The sequence below is a fragment of the Corvus cornix genome, chromosome 1A (genome assembly GCF_000738735.6).
Source record: "Corvus cornix cornix isolate S_Up_H32 chromosome 1A, ASM73873v5, whole genome shotgun sequence".
NCBI classification, from domain to species: Eukaryota; Metazoa; Chordata; class Aves; order Passeriformes; family Corvidae; genus Corvus; species Corvus cornix.
This window is the reverse complement of record NC_047057.1, coordinates 19,858,479-19,875,110: the sequence shown is the minus strand read 5'-3', so window position 1 is coordinate 19,875,110 and position 16,632 is coordinate 19,858,479. Positions and strand designations below refer to the sequence as shown.

Sequence of the window (16,632 nt, the reverse complement as noted above, 5' to 3'; positions counted from 1 at the left end):
TCTTTCAGATAACATCAACAGCTGTGGAAGATCATCAAAGCAGACTGTTTTGCCCCTAATAAAGGAGGCTCAAAAACTCAGGCTCAAAGCACATAGGTAATGTGAAAGAGCAAATTCAGCTCAGCCAAGAGAGCTGAACCAGCTAGCACTGGAAAAGCCTATGCTAAGAAGACAGACCAGGTACATCCGAGCTGCCTTAGACTGAAATGGCAGGAAAGCATCAAAACAAAAAAACACCAGCATTATCAGATGCTAGCAAATGTAGTGCAGGGGATTACTGACACAGAGAACCTCAATCCTACCTATAACTGAGGCAAAACCACCACAAGATCTACTTCTTAAGAGTAACATTAGAGCAGGATGAAAAAGCACATTCTCCTCACCCATCCAGACTTCGAAACAACCATGGCAATGCAGTGAAACAATACATCGTGTCATCTGTTTTGCAGAAAAATGTATTTGGTCTATGTGCTATCAAAGTCTCAGGTGATCTTCATTCCCCACTAAATCTTCCAAAGTCAATGATATTGTTTCCTCATTTGAGACATTATTTCAAGTATACAACAACTCTATTACAATTACCAGTATCTTGACAATACCCACAGGGATGAATGAACCCAAACAATCCTAGCTTTTCAAATTACATTCCCCTTTGTGTCTATGAAATTACTACTTTAAGACAGTAACTGATGGATACTGTGAAGCAAGCTCCCTAAAAAAAGGGAGCTAAAGCGTATTCCGCATCACTCACTTCCCCTTTGATGCCCTTTTCAAGATGGGCAGAGAACCTTTATACCCAACCAGCAGTCCCCCTTGCCAAGTCTCCTCATTAGTACAAACACCACAGCTTCTCCACCAATAAAATCATTGAGGACCTGTTCTCTATCCTTCATCCTCCAAACAACACACTGATCTACCTTTGTGGTTAACCAATTGTTCTATTTCAGTATTCAGCAAAAGGGAATGATGTAAAATACCTACCCACAGTTCTTTCAGCCAGCACTCCAAACTGACCCCATTTTCTAAGTACTTCAAGCACCTGACCACTTACACAAATCCTTCACACAGTAGATTTTAGTTCATCTCAAGAGAATCCAATCAAAAACAAATGGTGGTAATGACCATTAACTATCTAAGGTACAGATTTCTTTATTCTCCTATAAAACTGAGGAAACCAACCGCTACAAGGACTTCAAGCCCTGAAATCTAACATCTCAGACAGGAAAGACAAGTAAAACATAAAACCAGAAACCACTCTAAAAATAAAGACAAAAAAAAAATAAAACCAGGAAGACCGACACCCTCAGCTGAGAGACAATTAAGATGATTCTGAGACTCACGCCAGCATATTTACACCTTAGCAAGCCTGGTGCCACCAGTATGGGAGATAGTTGGTAATGTCATGTCCCTGAAAGCTAGCCTCTCAAGCTACTTAGCATTAGAAGACATGCATCACTTTAAAAAAAAATACAGACTTGCATACAAAATGTTTAGATCATTCCAAGTTTTCTGTAAAGTAGCTAACATTCATTCTAAATAAAAAACTCTTCTAACAAGACTCAACATTAATTCTGAAGGTCCACTAAAGACCCTCTATTTGTCTTTGGCTAGTGTAAGTGAAACGAGCCAAACCAATGTGCCCCATCAATGATGCAAGACTGCATCTTAATTAAAAACTCATATCCAGTGTGCTGGTGAGCAGAAAGCATACCTTTGAAATAGGAGTAACTTCATCTTCACATATTTCAAGATACAGATTACACACTTACCCAGAACAGACAGCAGAAACCACAAGGATAAATTGAGAAAAGAACAATTATTCTATCCCTATGTCTGCATTTTAATTTTCCATTCTTCATCTGCAGGCACTCAGGAATATGACTTAAAATGCACTTACATTAATAGCCTAATGTCGTCTTTTACAAAAGAATTAACAATGGTTATGGCAGTTCTTTTTTATATCCAACCATGAAAACAAGGAACCTTCAGCAGCCATCAATGTTATTTCCAATGGAAAACTAGGTAATCCTATTTTCTTGTAAAAAAAATCCCAGGATAGCCTATCTTCTTCAATATTTTGTTCTAAAAAGGTAACAACAACCAGAGTTCCTCAGTTAAGAAAGAAATTCCTTTACAAGGGACAAAAGGCAGTGTTTTCTAAAAATATAGCAAGGGTTGACCACCAGTGTGAAGTGTTCACTCCACAAGTCCCAAATTTATAATTAAAAAAAACATTTATTACAACATAATATTACAAATAACTAGCTTCAATGATCAACAAATAAAACTTTACAAAATGCAAACAATGTAATTTCCAACTGTGGAGTGACAGATATCCCAAGTGTACAAACACAACATCTTTTTGTTTATGCCCACTTAAAAATCATTTCCAGTCTGCTTTATTTTCCATCAAATACAGTACATTTATCCAAACAAAAGCATGTACATTCAATATAGAACATTTTGAGCAAAGCTACAATCTTAGTTCCCATTCACAGTATTTTTAGTGCAATGCACTAACAGGCCCAAATAGTTCTCTATCCATAAAAGCATTTTTACTCCTGATCTTGTGATCAACATTTAGATATATTTTATACAAAAAGTATACATGAACACGAGGCACCTCCCTAAGTAAGGGAGTGAACCAATATAAAAAACATGGTATTTCTTCTGATGTACAATACCTTTCAAATTGTAGCAATTTGACACAAATCACTAAACAGAATATTTTCTAAAATGTAAAAAAATACCAAACAAACAAACAAAAAAAACCCAAACAAAAAAACCAAAACAAAACCCATGATCGCATGAAACCTGCCAAGAACTTCATAATGGTAGGCATGCAACTGTTTTACTACAATCTTGACTAAAAGGTTAAAAAAAAGGTATCTAAAACATTTTCCAATTACACAAAGTCAAGTGCTACCCATAGTGGTCATATATGATTTTGAGAGAAAATATATTTTGAGTTTCTCCCAAACTATCCTCCCTTTTTATTAATATTTAATGAAATAAGCTAACATTATAAGTGGTTGTGCACAGATTGTCTATAATACATCAGCAAATATTCACTACCTTCATATTAACATTAGTGTGTTGATCTTTTAAAAATAAACTGAAAAAATAAACTGCAACTATCATTAAAGTGCTTGTGTATAATTTTTTTTAAAAAATTAAAGAATAGAGGAATGTGGATATTGTCGTAAACTTTCTAGATGTTTACAAAGTTTTTCTATGAACCACATATGGAAACAAATGGAGGTCTTTGAAGTAACTTCAGCACAGTGAAATTCAGAATGTCCTAGAACTGGGAAATTATGAAAAAGTCAATATGAACAAACTGAATTTATGGCAAATACTAAAAATTAGTAGAATTCAGCCAATACACACTACACTGTTTGCTCTTATACATTCATTTGTAATAAATTTAAACCAGTATATTACACAACATTTACCAAAGTAGGATATCACATCAAAGTTTGAGTTGTCCATCAATTAACACTACCAGGGAGGACCAGTATGCCTGGATGATGAGTTTTCTGAAGAGGACTTCCTAAATGAGGAAAAAACACCTTCTTCCGAAGCTGCTGTTCATCAACTTGTCTCTAGTGGACTCTTACTTAATTTCAGGAAGTTTGCTCTATACTGTGTCAAATTACAACTGCATAGAGATAACTGCTAATTTAGAAGCACGCGCATTTCATTTTAACTACTTCAGTGTTTTGGGAAGTGGCACTGTCCTACAAGCAGTCAGAACGGTTATTAATATAGTAAGAAAAAAAACAGCTTATGAAAATATTTCCTCCTTATAGTACCATTATCAAGAATTAGCAGTTCCAACAACAAACTAAAGTCTTTTTCAGTCAAATGAACTTCAGACTTTCCGAACATCATTTGAACCTATCTGAAGAGAAATGGGAATAAATTAATACTTTGAGTTTACCCATATAATTCTGTTTTAAACTACACAACGTAAATAATTTATAAGGCTAAATTTTTAATTCTTATTCAAAATGCAGAAGCCACTCCTCCTCTAAAATTCAGCATATTTCAGGATCCAACTCAATTCATTTTTGAAGTTATGTCTAATTTGGCCAGGATTTGTTAGAAAGTCACAAAAGCACCACATCACAATTTAACATAACTAGGTGGTCATTCACTATGAAAGCTGAACTCAAATCAAATCACCTCCTGGAAAACAGCATTTCAGAGTTGAAATACAGAACAAGGCACATATACTTAGTTTTCTTTTTACCAAATATGCGAGAAAGATGGTTCTGAATAAGGACGTTAGAAATCCCTACAAGTATCACTACAGTCTCTCTTCATGATAGTTTTGTACAATCCCCAACCTTCAGGCATCAGTTGGTTATTCTGAAATACAAACTGACTGTATACAAATATTTTCTTTTTTAAAAGGTCTTCTAAAAATAGGCCAACTTTAACATGAAGGCTATGGAAAACTGAGTAACTACAAACACAACCTCTCCAAGTGTAAAAAATTCCCAGAGTAGCACATAAGCGGAAGTTTAGAAAATTCTAAGCCAGACTTCAATACATATTGATGCCTAAATCAAAAACTTACGATAAGATTTGAACAATTTAAAAAAATAAATGACCACAAGTCTCCAAACCCGGGCTTATATAAAAAAGCACTAAAAGAATGAAATGCTAAATTTGATGACTTCAATGGTGTTTGCAGGCACCTAACCCATAATGATTTTAAATCAAAGCAACTAAGCAACCAAATTACACAAAAAAAACCTGTTCTATGCACTTTTGTTGACAGTGTGTAGGCAATACACATTAAAATAAAAATTTAAGTTTACAATGCTAATTTCAGTAAGTTCATAGAGATTTTTTTCTGTTATCAGCTTTTACTTTAGTACTTTTAGTACTTCTTCAAGTGGTCACAGCAAAGTTAATTAAATGAGTTAAGTTATTCAAACCAAACAAAATTATTGTTAATTTTTTTTAAATTACTATTTTTAAAATGTATGTATAGTAACTTGATTATAACATATGCCTTAAGACAGTTTAAAGAGTTGACTCAATACAGCTCAATCTAAATTCCATCTTCCTGCAATGACAAATTTAGATTTTAACTCTAGCAAAATGCTAAAAAAAAAAACCAAAACCAAAAAAAACCCAAATTTGACATCTATTTTTGCATTTAAGCCACTAAACCATAAAATCTATGGGAAAATATGTTTTCAACAATAAATCAACAACAGCAAAAGAAAGGTAGTGGTATTGTTGGGGGTTTTTTTAAAAAAAAAGAAAAAAAAAGACAAAACACTTTTTCTTTTTCCTCACCAGACAACAGCTTTAGATCTTGTACTTCTGCCTTTGGTTTTACTTTCTTCAGGTGAATGAGATACATTTGCTTTGTGGGTTTTCTTATGATGTTCTAGAAAAGCTTTTCTGGCAAATGCTTTCCCACATTTATTGCATCGGTGTAGAGAAAAGTTTTTTGTTACTTTTACTTCAATGCCAACATCAGCTCCTTCATACTTTTTATTGGGAGAATTAGAGGTGACATCCTGTTTTGAACCAATCTGTTTTGTTTCATCCCTCTGAGAGCCTCTTTTTGTCACCTTATTTAAAACAAGATCAATTGGTTTCTTTATTGCTCTTATTTCTAAACTTGCAGTTATTTTCCCAAGGTAGCGTGGTGACTTTTTATGAACCACAGTTATGTGTCTTATCACATCACGCTTGCGACGCGTTTCGTAGGAGCAGAGTGGACATCTGTAGTATTTAACATAAATATTATTTCCATCTGTGTGTAATTCAATGTGTTTTGTTAAATTCTGTTTAGAAGTAAATTGGCGCTTACAGAGTTTACAGTAAAGCTGCTTGAAGTCAAAGCCAGCTGAAAGTTTTGGCTTCCTAGTTTTTTGCTGGCCACCTGCAGCAGATGCATTGGTTGATTTAGGGGTTGATTTAGTGGTTGATTTGCAGGTTGATTTAGCGGTTGATTTAGCGGTTGATTTAGGGTTTTCGGGGTCCTGTTTAACTTTATTTTTCTGTGCTGATGGTGTGTTCTTTTTCTCATTTGAATGATTTGTTCCCTTTGATTCATTGTGTGGAGAAAGCGCAATGGAAGGGGGTGAAGGTTCTACAGAATCTGCTGGTTCAACTTTTATTTCTGTGCCATTGGCAGTATTGTTGGGTCCTTTCTCTCTTTTAGAGTTCTTTCCAGAAAGAGTTATCTTGTGAACAATTTGCATATGCCTTTTCAGCATTATTTGTGAACTATATTTTCTCTTACACAGAAGGCATTTGCATGCACTTAAATTGTATTCAGCCTTTGAAGACGACTTTTGTTTTCTGGTCTTAAAAGATTTTTTAGCAGAAACTGTATCCAAGAACAAAGGTTGCCCAGGCTTTGTAGCTATATCAGGAGTAATGGAATCCCTTCTTAATCCTCTATGAACTTCATCAAAATGCCTCCTTACGTTGGCTTTTGTAGCAAATGATTTATAACACACAGGACAACTTCTACCTAATGTTACAAGAACATTCTTATTTCGTCCTTTTGCAGAGCACTGGTTTGGTTTCTTTTTTGTTTCTATGTACTTCTTCAGCTCTTCCATCTTTTTTTTGTGTACTTTTCGAATGTGCCGGCGTACACTGCGTCTTGAATGAAATTCCTTCCTACAGAGGCAACAAATCAACTGGTGGCCATAATCAGAGTTATCCAGAGAGTCCAAGTCAGGATTTACTGCTGGTGGCTGTTCTTCAGGAGTAGATACCACTTTGTTTGTAACTGGATCAGCAGGAGGTAATTCTACAGACTCCCCAGGTGGGACTGGGGCTGGAGCTGAAACAGTCTTGGGTTGCTCAGTGCTGGGTTCCTGTATCTGTACCGGAGCTTGATCAGGGGTATGACTACTTTCTGTGTTCTCATCTGGGCTATCAGTCCTTGACACATATTGGAATACAGCATTTTGATTAGTTTCTATAGGTTCCAATGTAATTATATATTCTTGCTTATCTACCCTTGGATAGATTGCTTCAAGAAGGTCATTTATGGCTTGACTCTGCTTATCTTTTGTATCTGGGAGGTCTGTGAAAAGAGGAAAAGGTATTTTTTAATGATTTGGTAATTTTCAATTATTTAAATTTCAAAGTAGCTTTTAACCACTATGTGAATTCAGTCTCCAAATTTCCACAAATCCTCTTTTGTACTCTCTGAACACTCAAAGGCTTTGAGTAATCGTTACAAGTTGCCTTTTTATTAAAAGCCAACATCGGAAATAACCCTCCCGGCATGCTAATGTGAAAGCCACCTGAACTAAAAATTTGTGTAACTGGAATTAAGCTGGTCTTTAAAAAACTGTATCAATTGCAAAAATAACATCATTCAACTAAGCTTGTTCTGCAGGTGTGCAACTAAGCCTGAAGTATCATTAGAAACCGATTTTCCTACTGTGGGATACAGGCACTCTCAATAAAGGGACCTAATTCTGGAAATAAGCTCTCTCTGTGAATTCTGAACAATCCTTACCAAAGAATGAAACATCTGTGTAACCTGAGCATTGCATGAAGATATAAGTAGATAATATTTTACAGGTCTCAGTAATATTCTCTTTTTAAATGTCAAATTACTTCAGTGCTCTAGTTCCTAGTGTGATACTTGAAGCATCTGCACTGGCACAACTAAGAAGCCAGGGTCCTACAGCAAAAAGGTGAGGCACTGAGATGACACAGTTCAAATTATTGTGAATAATTTTAAAGATGTGAGTCCTGGTAACAGCTAATTAAAAACCCACACTTAGTCAGAGTTATTCCTTCCATGCACCCAGCAATACATGAAAAGTGTCAGTACAAGAAATATGCTGTTTTGTTGCTCCAAACCCATTTTTTAACACTGAATTTTTAACAGCTTTTGCAGTCAGTTTCAAACGGGCCTATCTATATAGTTTTTACCAGAAGTAAAAAGTCCTTCCTATTTTATAGCACCTTTTAAGACTACTTCGTGACTATACTGACTGAGTGCATGTCAAAAAACTTAGCAGGGAATAGTCTTTGGAATTTTTCACCATGGGGTGCTGAACTTCTATTCCTGCCTCTTGTTCACTATCTTTTATTTATTGAAAAAAACTCCCACTTACTTCAATAACTATACTCAATTTTATATAAAGCGCAAATACTTATACAGTTTTATTCAGACCATGTAGTATTATTCCCTTCATTTGCACCTCTCACACTGAACAGTGGAAATTATTTTATTTGTATGTTACTTGTATGCTATTTCATATAACATATGAAAGTTAATCAGAAAGTTAAATGAAAACTAGAATGTCAGGAGCTGGACATGAAATCTTTCCTCAGGATAATCTTACTTTGCTTAGAAAGTATTGCATCTAAGTCAGATGCAATTCTAACCTTTCTTTGAAACTACAAGTCACCAGTGACTATAACTGGCCAAGCAAGTTCATTTTAGGAAGATGACAGTACCAGCCTTTTCACCTTCTCCTTTTAGTGTACACCATGTGCAAAAAGAATCATCAAAATATATCTCTGTTTGTCCTTAATTTTTGAAATATTGAAGCGAGAAGGCATTAATCAGGAAAGAAAAATCCTCACTGCACCTATAATGATCTAGTCAAGAGATCAAGATAATTAGAAAGCTTTACAAAACATTTTTGAATGCTGACACATTTCCAAATTAATCAGCTTTACTCAGATCAACAAAAATTCATCACTGGAATGAGACTCTAATAAATTTCTTTTTCCATAAAAATATAGTTCTTGTTTTTTTTCCTCATCATTTAAGTCCCTTCTTTTAATAATAAAGTTTCTTTTCTACAACAAAGATGTTGGGCTAGTCATGATCACATAGAATATGTTAAAGCCGCGTAACATGAAGTGAAGCAAGGAAAAAGAGACAGCATTATTCAAGCACAGAGCCTTAAATAAAAGGATAAACTTTTAGTCTGTGTTTCATACTGACTGAGACCAAAAGACTGCATCCATGACACAAGCACTCTAAGGGCTTCCTCAGTACAGGAGAATAACAAGGATATTGACCCGGGTCACTTCACAGCAGCAGCTGAAGTCCATCAGAGCTATGACGGCCTAAAACTGAAACACCCAGTTAGAGCCACTGTTTTCTGTAAGATCATTTTCCCAGTCCTTTGACATACTTTTGGTATCTTTCACAGTAAAGGACAGATGGGAAAGAAAAAGGGGAACAAGGAATAGAAAGTGTTAAGAGTGACACTCTTAATTAAAAGGCTAGATGTACAAACTAGCTATCTAATTACGATATTGGCATGGCTCTTGATTGTTAATTCATATAAAGACATTGCTGTAGCTTCTTCAGTAACATAAAATTGATCTACATATGTTACTACAGAAATTTAATTCCACCTCCTTTTTTTGCATTTTTGTTTCAGGTATCTTTGTGTAAATGGTAAAGAAAGGTAAGTTTTTCAACTTTATTAGCTTTATTAAACACTTAAATTAATAATACTTACTATCATCCATCTGAAGACTTGGAGGACAATAAAACTTTTTATGAGTAATTAAATTTGGTAATCCTCTGAAGAGACTCCGGCACAATTTACACTCAAAAATGGTGTCCACATCTTTTAACAAGATATGTTTAAGTTGTTTTGTTCCTGTAATAAAAGAAATATTACACTTAAGAAGGCTTTCTGTTCATTTAATTCATATCATCCCATGAAAGTGGAAACATTTTAGACCATGAATAATTATAACAGCATTTTATCTTTTGTTAATGCTACTTCATTTGCTCTGTAAGTTTATGATACATGCTCCAAATTTCACTATGAAGACAAGACCAGGATGAAAAAACCCCTCAAGGATTACGCACATTACAGTTTACAGAGAAAGTGCAATGATTTACAATAAAAACTAACACCTAACATTAGGAAAGAGTTCTTCCTACAGTATTCAGTTGTTGCAATACAGTTGCCCAACAGGAAAGAATAAGCACCTCGAGCATTTAAAGAAGCCTGTAGCATTTTTTCTTTAGGGCTATCCTACAGTGCTAAGAAAACAAGATATATACAGGTATTTCATGTAGAAATGGTACCTGGTAAGGCAAAAAAACTAAAGCATAAAATAGAGCAAAGAGAATAACTAACAGGTCAAGAAATGTTACTATATGTAGGTATCTGACCCAAGTCCAAGATGATGACACTTATGCAAGATAGTAGAAATGTAGGCATATTTTCAGCCTGATGAAAGGAAAATACATACAACTTAAATCTGAAAGATGTCTATTAAAACACTGAGAGTGTGATAAAATATGCCAGCTTTCCAGACTATTATGCATTGTATACAAAGATAGTTAGATCTAGCATTGTTGATGTATTCCAGCTCCTGTCATTTTTTACACTTCAAACTTACTCCTTCATTTCTCATCTCATGAAAATTATGAATGCAATGCCTAAAATTAGCAATAGGTTACTAAATGATGCTTACCCACTCCAAATCAGAAAAAAGCACTAACCAAATTCAGCTAATTTATCTATCTTCATTTTTCTTAGAATTTAATTAATCAAAACTAATCAAACAAGCAAAAATATCATGCAACTGGACCATGAATAAATAATACCAAACACCTATGGAAAAGCAGCAGCAAGACATTCCTCAAGCTGAAATACAAGGTCAAGTGTTCTGTCATCTCATCACACTTCTCTTAAGAATTTCTTTTAAAGATCAAACTCAGAGTCACACTGCAGAACTATTTTTGAAATTAAACTCTTTCAGATATTAGTAATACCATAATAGGCAATAGTTCTTCAATACAAATGGGCCTTACCAAGAAAGCTTCTTATTTCTTGGTGCAATAGTAATACTACAAAACTTTTTACATCTGAGTTTCAGCAAAGCAGTGTCTTCAACAGTTCCTTAAAACTGGGATCCAAACTTGACCATCTGAGGCTACCAAGGTTTCTGTCCCCTCCTATGCCTTCCCAGGCCATATGTCACTGCTCTCTCTTTGAGTGTTACTAACCTCACCTTCATTTGACTTGCATTTTACAAACAGACTACTGAACAAATATTTAGATATAGCAACAAATAAAAATTGTACAGAGTTCCCCCCAGAAGCAACCAACATTTGAATTTTTGTATATAAAGAAAATCTGGCTGAACAAAACTGAATATGTTCCATGTAGATAAAATTCATGTGAGATACCAATCTATAATAAAAACAAAATGCTTCCAGTTTGGTGAAGGCACACAAAGAAACAGAATTCAGCCATGGTGTTCATGCATGCCCTAGCCACAAACCTCCCTCTCAAAAAAAAAAAAAAAAAAAAAAAAAAATTCTCCACTATTACCCAATCAAGGGACACACAGGTTACTCATTCTCTCTCCTGTTATATTGATATTTCAGTCTCCTTCTGTTCAGGACTGAAATGGTTTTTTCCAATACAAATTACTGGATTTAAGAATTAGTGGATGAGATTAAAGGATTTATGACATACTAGAGATCATACTATATGACATGGTAGTTACTCTGGCTTCAAATCATCCTTATGCAACTATGAAGCTTTTCACAGGTGGGAGTAAAGAAAAATAATTGATCCTTTTGAATCAAACTGTAGACCTTTAGAAACTTCTGGAAGCAGCAAAAAAATTTAAAATATCCACTGGTTTTGTGGACACAGCAGGCAGAGGAAAACAGTATCATCTCCTTACTCTTCACCAACTGCAGACTGTGGCAACAAGTCAATCTCCTGTCAGTATATGCTGCCTCCAGCTTACTGGAGAAGACTTACTGAAGTCTTCTCTATTTTGTAGTTACATCTAATTGTATATTGTGATGGTAATGCAGGTGATACCTGGTCAAATTCTGTTAATATTTGTAAGTGTTGATGCTAGAATAACATCAAAGTCACAAGAAATTGGTAGAGAACACTGGTCATAAATATCTCTCCGTCAGAAATACCTAAGTTTATGCCTTTTGCAAGCAGTTGCTTTTTTAGAAAAAAAAATTAGATTCAAATTCACTTTTTACTCTTAATGCTTTGAATGACAGAAGCTTTTGATAAAATTACTTACTCTGTCTTAAATCTCTATTCCTTTACTACAAGAATCAAACATTCTCTTTCCATAATGAAATGTTGCTTGTTCAAAACTAGCCAGTAAAATCTTTGTCTAAGTCTTCTTTCCTTCTGTCCAAGCACCCTGATGCAGATGACTGATGATATCAAAGTAAGTTATCAATTTAACACCTGCCAGTGAGGACAATCTGGAAGTAACTCAGAGACAAAGTATCTGCAACCAGTTTCTGCTATTACCAGTAGATATTCCATTAATCTTCTTCAGATTACATTAATCAGCCAAAGAAGCCTGTCACACATATCTGAGCCCTCAAGCAATCTCAGCCAAACTAAAAAAGATTACTAATGAATAACCTCACATCCTGTTTTTGTATTAAGTTATTGAAATGCAAGTGGACAACTTAAATACTGTGCCCTTTCACGAGACTCACACCAGACAAGTATCTCATTGCACAGCAGCAGTGTTTTTATACACAACACATTTCATATATTTAAAAGCTCTGTGTGAAAAAAATCTAGAAACACATAGACAGTAGCACTAAAGACCTAGAGTTGTGAAAATAAAATGTTTGGTTTGCCACATCTGAAGTGTAGAAACAGCTTGAAAACATTGAAGGTTTCAATCTTCCCTGGCATGCCTCCCCAAATGCTTAATTGTTCTTTGCTATGTATTGCAACTCCCAAAAACAATCAAGAAAGACCTTAAAAGTAGTATGCTAAAGCAATTGAAAAAGTTCAAGATAAAGTTTTTTCTTCAGCTCAGGAGTTTTCTGGTAAACTCATCAATAATAGCAGCAGAAAGGACACAAAGCAGAACAACAAACTTAATTTTTAAGGTTTTTCAAAGATAACTACCCAGCAAGATCTGTATCTTCATTACTTTCTATGAAAACCCACATGAAAAGGAACACCTAATTCCACAAATCTACAAATATTTTGCAAATATGCATAAAGTCAGGTGCTGGTTATTTTAATACACTGAATAAACATATCTCTTTTAACAAGGTAATGAACTTCGTAAGGGTCAGGCATGGTTCCATACCTGATCGAAAACACTCAATGATTTGTTGAATACCAGATTTTGACGTTTGCAGAGGCTGCTGCAATAACGGAGGATCACCAGGTTCCAACAGATGCACTGAAATATATAAAAGGATAGTAAGCCATTAGAAAACACTCAGGTGATTTCTGTAATTTAGGAATTTTCCATACGTACAGTAAACTAGCTAAAAAGAACAGCCAGGACTACTGTAAAAGTAGCCTTACTCTAGAATTTTCATCTATATTGAATTAAAAAACAGTCAACACTGAATTTTCTAGCCATGACACCTTCTGACAATTTGCTGTCATTTTGATCACTTAAAAAAATGTGTATTCAAAGCTATATGTAACATAGAAACATATAAATACATAAAACAGAATTAACTCACTAGAAATGTCTGTCAATTAAAGTAATTCCCCAGAACAATCTACTTGACTCCCATCATTAAAACCAAACCGCATGTACAAAAAAACATTACCAAATACTGTATTACCAGCATTACCAAATACTTCACAGCATACTACCTGACTTCAGTTTTGCCAGTATGCACCTAAACACTGAACCCAAATTTAAAGCAGCAATGATCAGAAAAAAAGCATAAGCATAGCTAAATAGTATATACCAAAAAAACCTATCACAGTATTCTTGACCAAGAAAACTACATTCAATAAACTCTTCAGGTTCAAGTAAACTGCTGAGGGAATACTTTATTTCTGATGTTTCATTCCACATCATATTCTTTGCAAAAGCTGTTGAAACTAAAACATATATTAATCAGGATCTTTTGTCATTCCAATATGCAGTATTTACACACATGAAAATTCACAGCATTCCATTGCAGTATAGAGATATGACAATTAAGCTTTGCCCAGAGGGAAACACGAATTTACAAGAATAAGAGCACTTATTGAAGCACGTGTTTGCAAAATCATTAGTTAGGTCTTCTTTCAAATTTCTTATTGACTAAACAGCTTGCTTTGTACTTCATAAACTGGCTCCCACCTTATCCCTTTAGTTTGATTTTAACCCCATTTCAAGGCTTTAATTTCTAAATGAAGCATTGAGCATCTCTAAGAAATTTGTATTTAATAAAGGCGAGTTGAGGCATAATATAAAAACTATTTAGAGATAATAAGTACAAAAAGACTAAACAAATTTTGACAGGAACGTTGAGCTAAAAGATAAAAGGTTGTAAAAAAATTCTAGCTGAAAAGAACATCAGAAAGAAAAGTACTGTAAAACAGGAAAACAGAATGAACAATTCACCCAACTATGCTGGCTCCATAATATACTATTATATGCACAAACACATAACAACCATGACAAATCAGCTAATCATTTGGGGATCTCAAACACAATGACATATTGTATTCTACTAGCCTACTCCCTACACTTCAAAACAAAACATTTTGGTTTGTATACAGCTTCTAATCTGCATGTATAACACCTACTGACATCAAGAGGAGTAACATAGGTGAAGAAGACCTAACAGATCACTGTTAATTTGTCAGGGAAGAAAAATATTTCAGTTTTTTAAAGCATTAGAACAACTCAAAACCATTTCATCATCAACACAAAAAAATGTTTCTACTAACTGAACAATATCTACTCTCAAATTACATTTTATTAAAGGAGCATAATCAAAGTCACCATGCTCACACTTTCATCTGTTATTTCCCCAAACTTTCTTCTCAAAACAAAAGTGAAAGCATCCAAATAGCATCTTTCTTTCAAAAACACAAGGGAAAGCATCCAAATAAACTCTATAACAATGCAAAAAGAAACAAAATTGCCTTTAAAAATACCAATTATAACAGTAGACAGAATAATTTCAAAAGCATCTAACAGGTTGCCTGAACCTTCAGAGTACTCATTACAGTTTTCACTGATGGCATCTTTCACATCACTCAGCCATGGAATATAAAGAGTTGTTCTAGGACATAGTGGGGTTTTTCTCCTCTGAGACTAAGATCTTCAATTTCATCAGGGTTCACCAGGGAAGAGAGAGTAAAAATACAAACAGCGAATGCAAATGATTGCCAGAAACATCATTTTACAAAAAAACTGAGACCACTGCACTTTTTGGAAACAAAACGGTCAGTTGTTGTATTTATACAACTTCTTGCCTTCCTCTGTTCACTGCATACAATGTCCATGTGGTGGCCTGAGGATTATCCAACATCCTGCAGGAACTAAAAAATTCTCTTCCTGAAATGATTTTAAGGCGACAGTTCAAGGATACAAAAAAAAAATTTCCAAACAAAATTCAGAAACTTTTTATACCTACAGCTGACACTAATGATATACGTTCACAACTATCACAACAGTTCCTGCACGCTTTTAATGAAGCAGATATGCAAAACAGCCAAAGCATCACACACCACTATACCTGGCTCACAGCATCCATGGTGATGGTGGTCAGTCTGACAACACTTGTCCCTTAGAGGCATTTTCCGTGCGCACGACCTACTTTCCTTCTACATCCAGCAGCTCGTTTCTGCTAAAATAAGCAAAATAGCTGTCACCGCCGAAGCACAGGCGGCTCCGGAGCACGCGAACCGCGCACACCCACTTCCTACGGCGGCACGGCCGGGCAGGCCGGAGGCAGCGCACCCCTGGCGCAGGAGAAAGTTCCCATTGTTTTCGGCAGGTCTCACGACCGCCCTCTGCAACGGCCGCGGCGAGCACAGCCCCGCTCCCGCCCCGCCGCCACCTGCGCCTCGGCCGGCGGGGGAGAGCCCCGGCCGCCGCCCTCCCCACCGAGCCCGGCCCGGCCGCGCGGCCCCGCGCCCCCTCCGTGGGCGGCCCCGCCGCCTTCCGTCCCCACCTCGCAGCCTCGTCCCGCAGCCCCACCGACGAGACGATGTCCCTGGGCTCCCGCGGGAGCGTGGGGAAAGCCGCGTCCCCAACAGCCCGGGGCTGCAGCGCGCCCGCCGCCGGGCCGGGCGCTCCCGCGGCGCTGCCGGAGCCGGAGCGGGGCGCGCCCGCCGCCCGCCACGCGCAGCCCGGGCGGGAGGGACGCGCGGCCGCAGGTGACAGCGGCCGCCGACGCCGAGACGGAGCGGGCGCGACGGGCGGGTGCCGCGGGCCAGCCCTACCTGGAGAGGACGGGTGGCTTCCCCCTCCTCGAATTAAACTTTATTCGCCCCTGTCCCGCCAGAGCGGCGGCCGCTGACCCCGGAGCCGGATGGGCACGGGGGCAGGAAGTGACTGCGGTCCTGGCGGCGAGCGCCCGCCCAGTGCGCAGGCGCCGCGCTCGCCGCTCCCCGTCCCGGCCGCACAGGTGCCGGGCGGCGGCCGCGGGACGGGGCGGGAGCGGCCGGGGGCGCCCGGCCCGGAGGGCTGTGGCGGGTCACGGAGGAGTCCCCGAGGGCTGAAGTGCAGCGCCCGCCACAGGACCGACCCGCCGGGCGGAGCGCGCGGCGGGAACCGGCGCCGTCTTTGTCCCGCCGGGGAGAAAGGCCCTCGCTGACCGCCTCGCACACCCCTGATGTGCAGCGCTGCCCTGAGGGCACCGGTGCCCGCACACCAGTGGGACCA

The 16,632-nt window shown here is 37.4% G+C and overlaps 1 protein-coding gene across 5 annotated transcripts; it reads right to left on the bottom strand.

The window, feature by feature from the left end:
* Positions 1–1,059: 1,059 nt before the first annotated feature.
* Positions 1,060–16,310, bottom strand: ZNF800 (zinc finger protein 800). 5 transcript variants are annotated; one of them, XM_039571419.1, is made up of 6 exons: positions 16,191–16,310; positions 15,482–15,592; positions 13,093–13,188; positions 9,489–9,632; positions 5,317–7,072; positions 1,060–3,904 (listed from the first exon to the last, which is right to left on the bottom strand). In XM_039571419.1, coding segments are annotated over exons 2-6 (2,058 nt in total). In that variant the 5' UTR covers positions 15,543–15,592; positions 16,191–16,310; the 3' UTR covers positions 1,060–3,903. The 5 variants fall into 5 exon arrangements, with proteins under 5 accessions (XP_039427353.1, XP_039427349.1, XP_039427350.1 ...); XM_039571415.1 differs by having other exon boundaries at positions 2,216–7,072; XM_039571416.1 differs by having other exon boundaries at positions 2,216–7,072; positions 15,482–15,589.
* Positions 16,311–16,632: the final 322 nt, after the last annotated feature.

Coding starts and splice junctions, on each gene's coding strand:
- ZNF800 (XM_039571415.1), bottom strand. CDS start 15,542: ATGCCTCTAAGGGACAAGTGTTGTCAGACTGACCACCATCACCATGGA. Junction 13,189..15,481: donor CCATGGATGCTGTGAGCCAG/GTATAGTGGTGT, acceptor TATATATTTCAG/TGCATCTGTTGGAACCTGGT. Junction 9,633..13,092: donor CATTGAGTGTTTTCGATCAG/GTATGGAACCAT, acceptor CTTTTATTACAG/GAACAAAACAACTTAAACAT.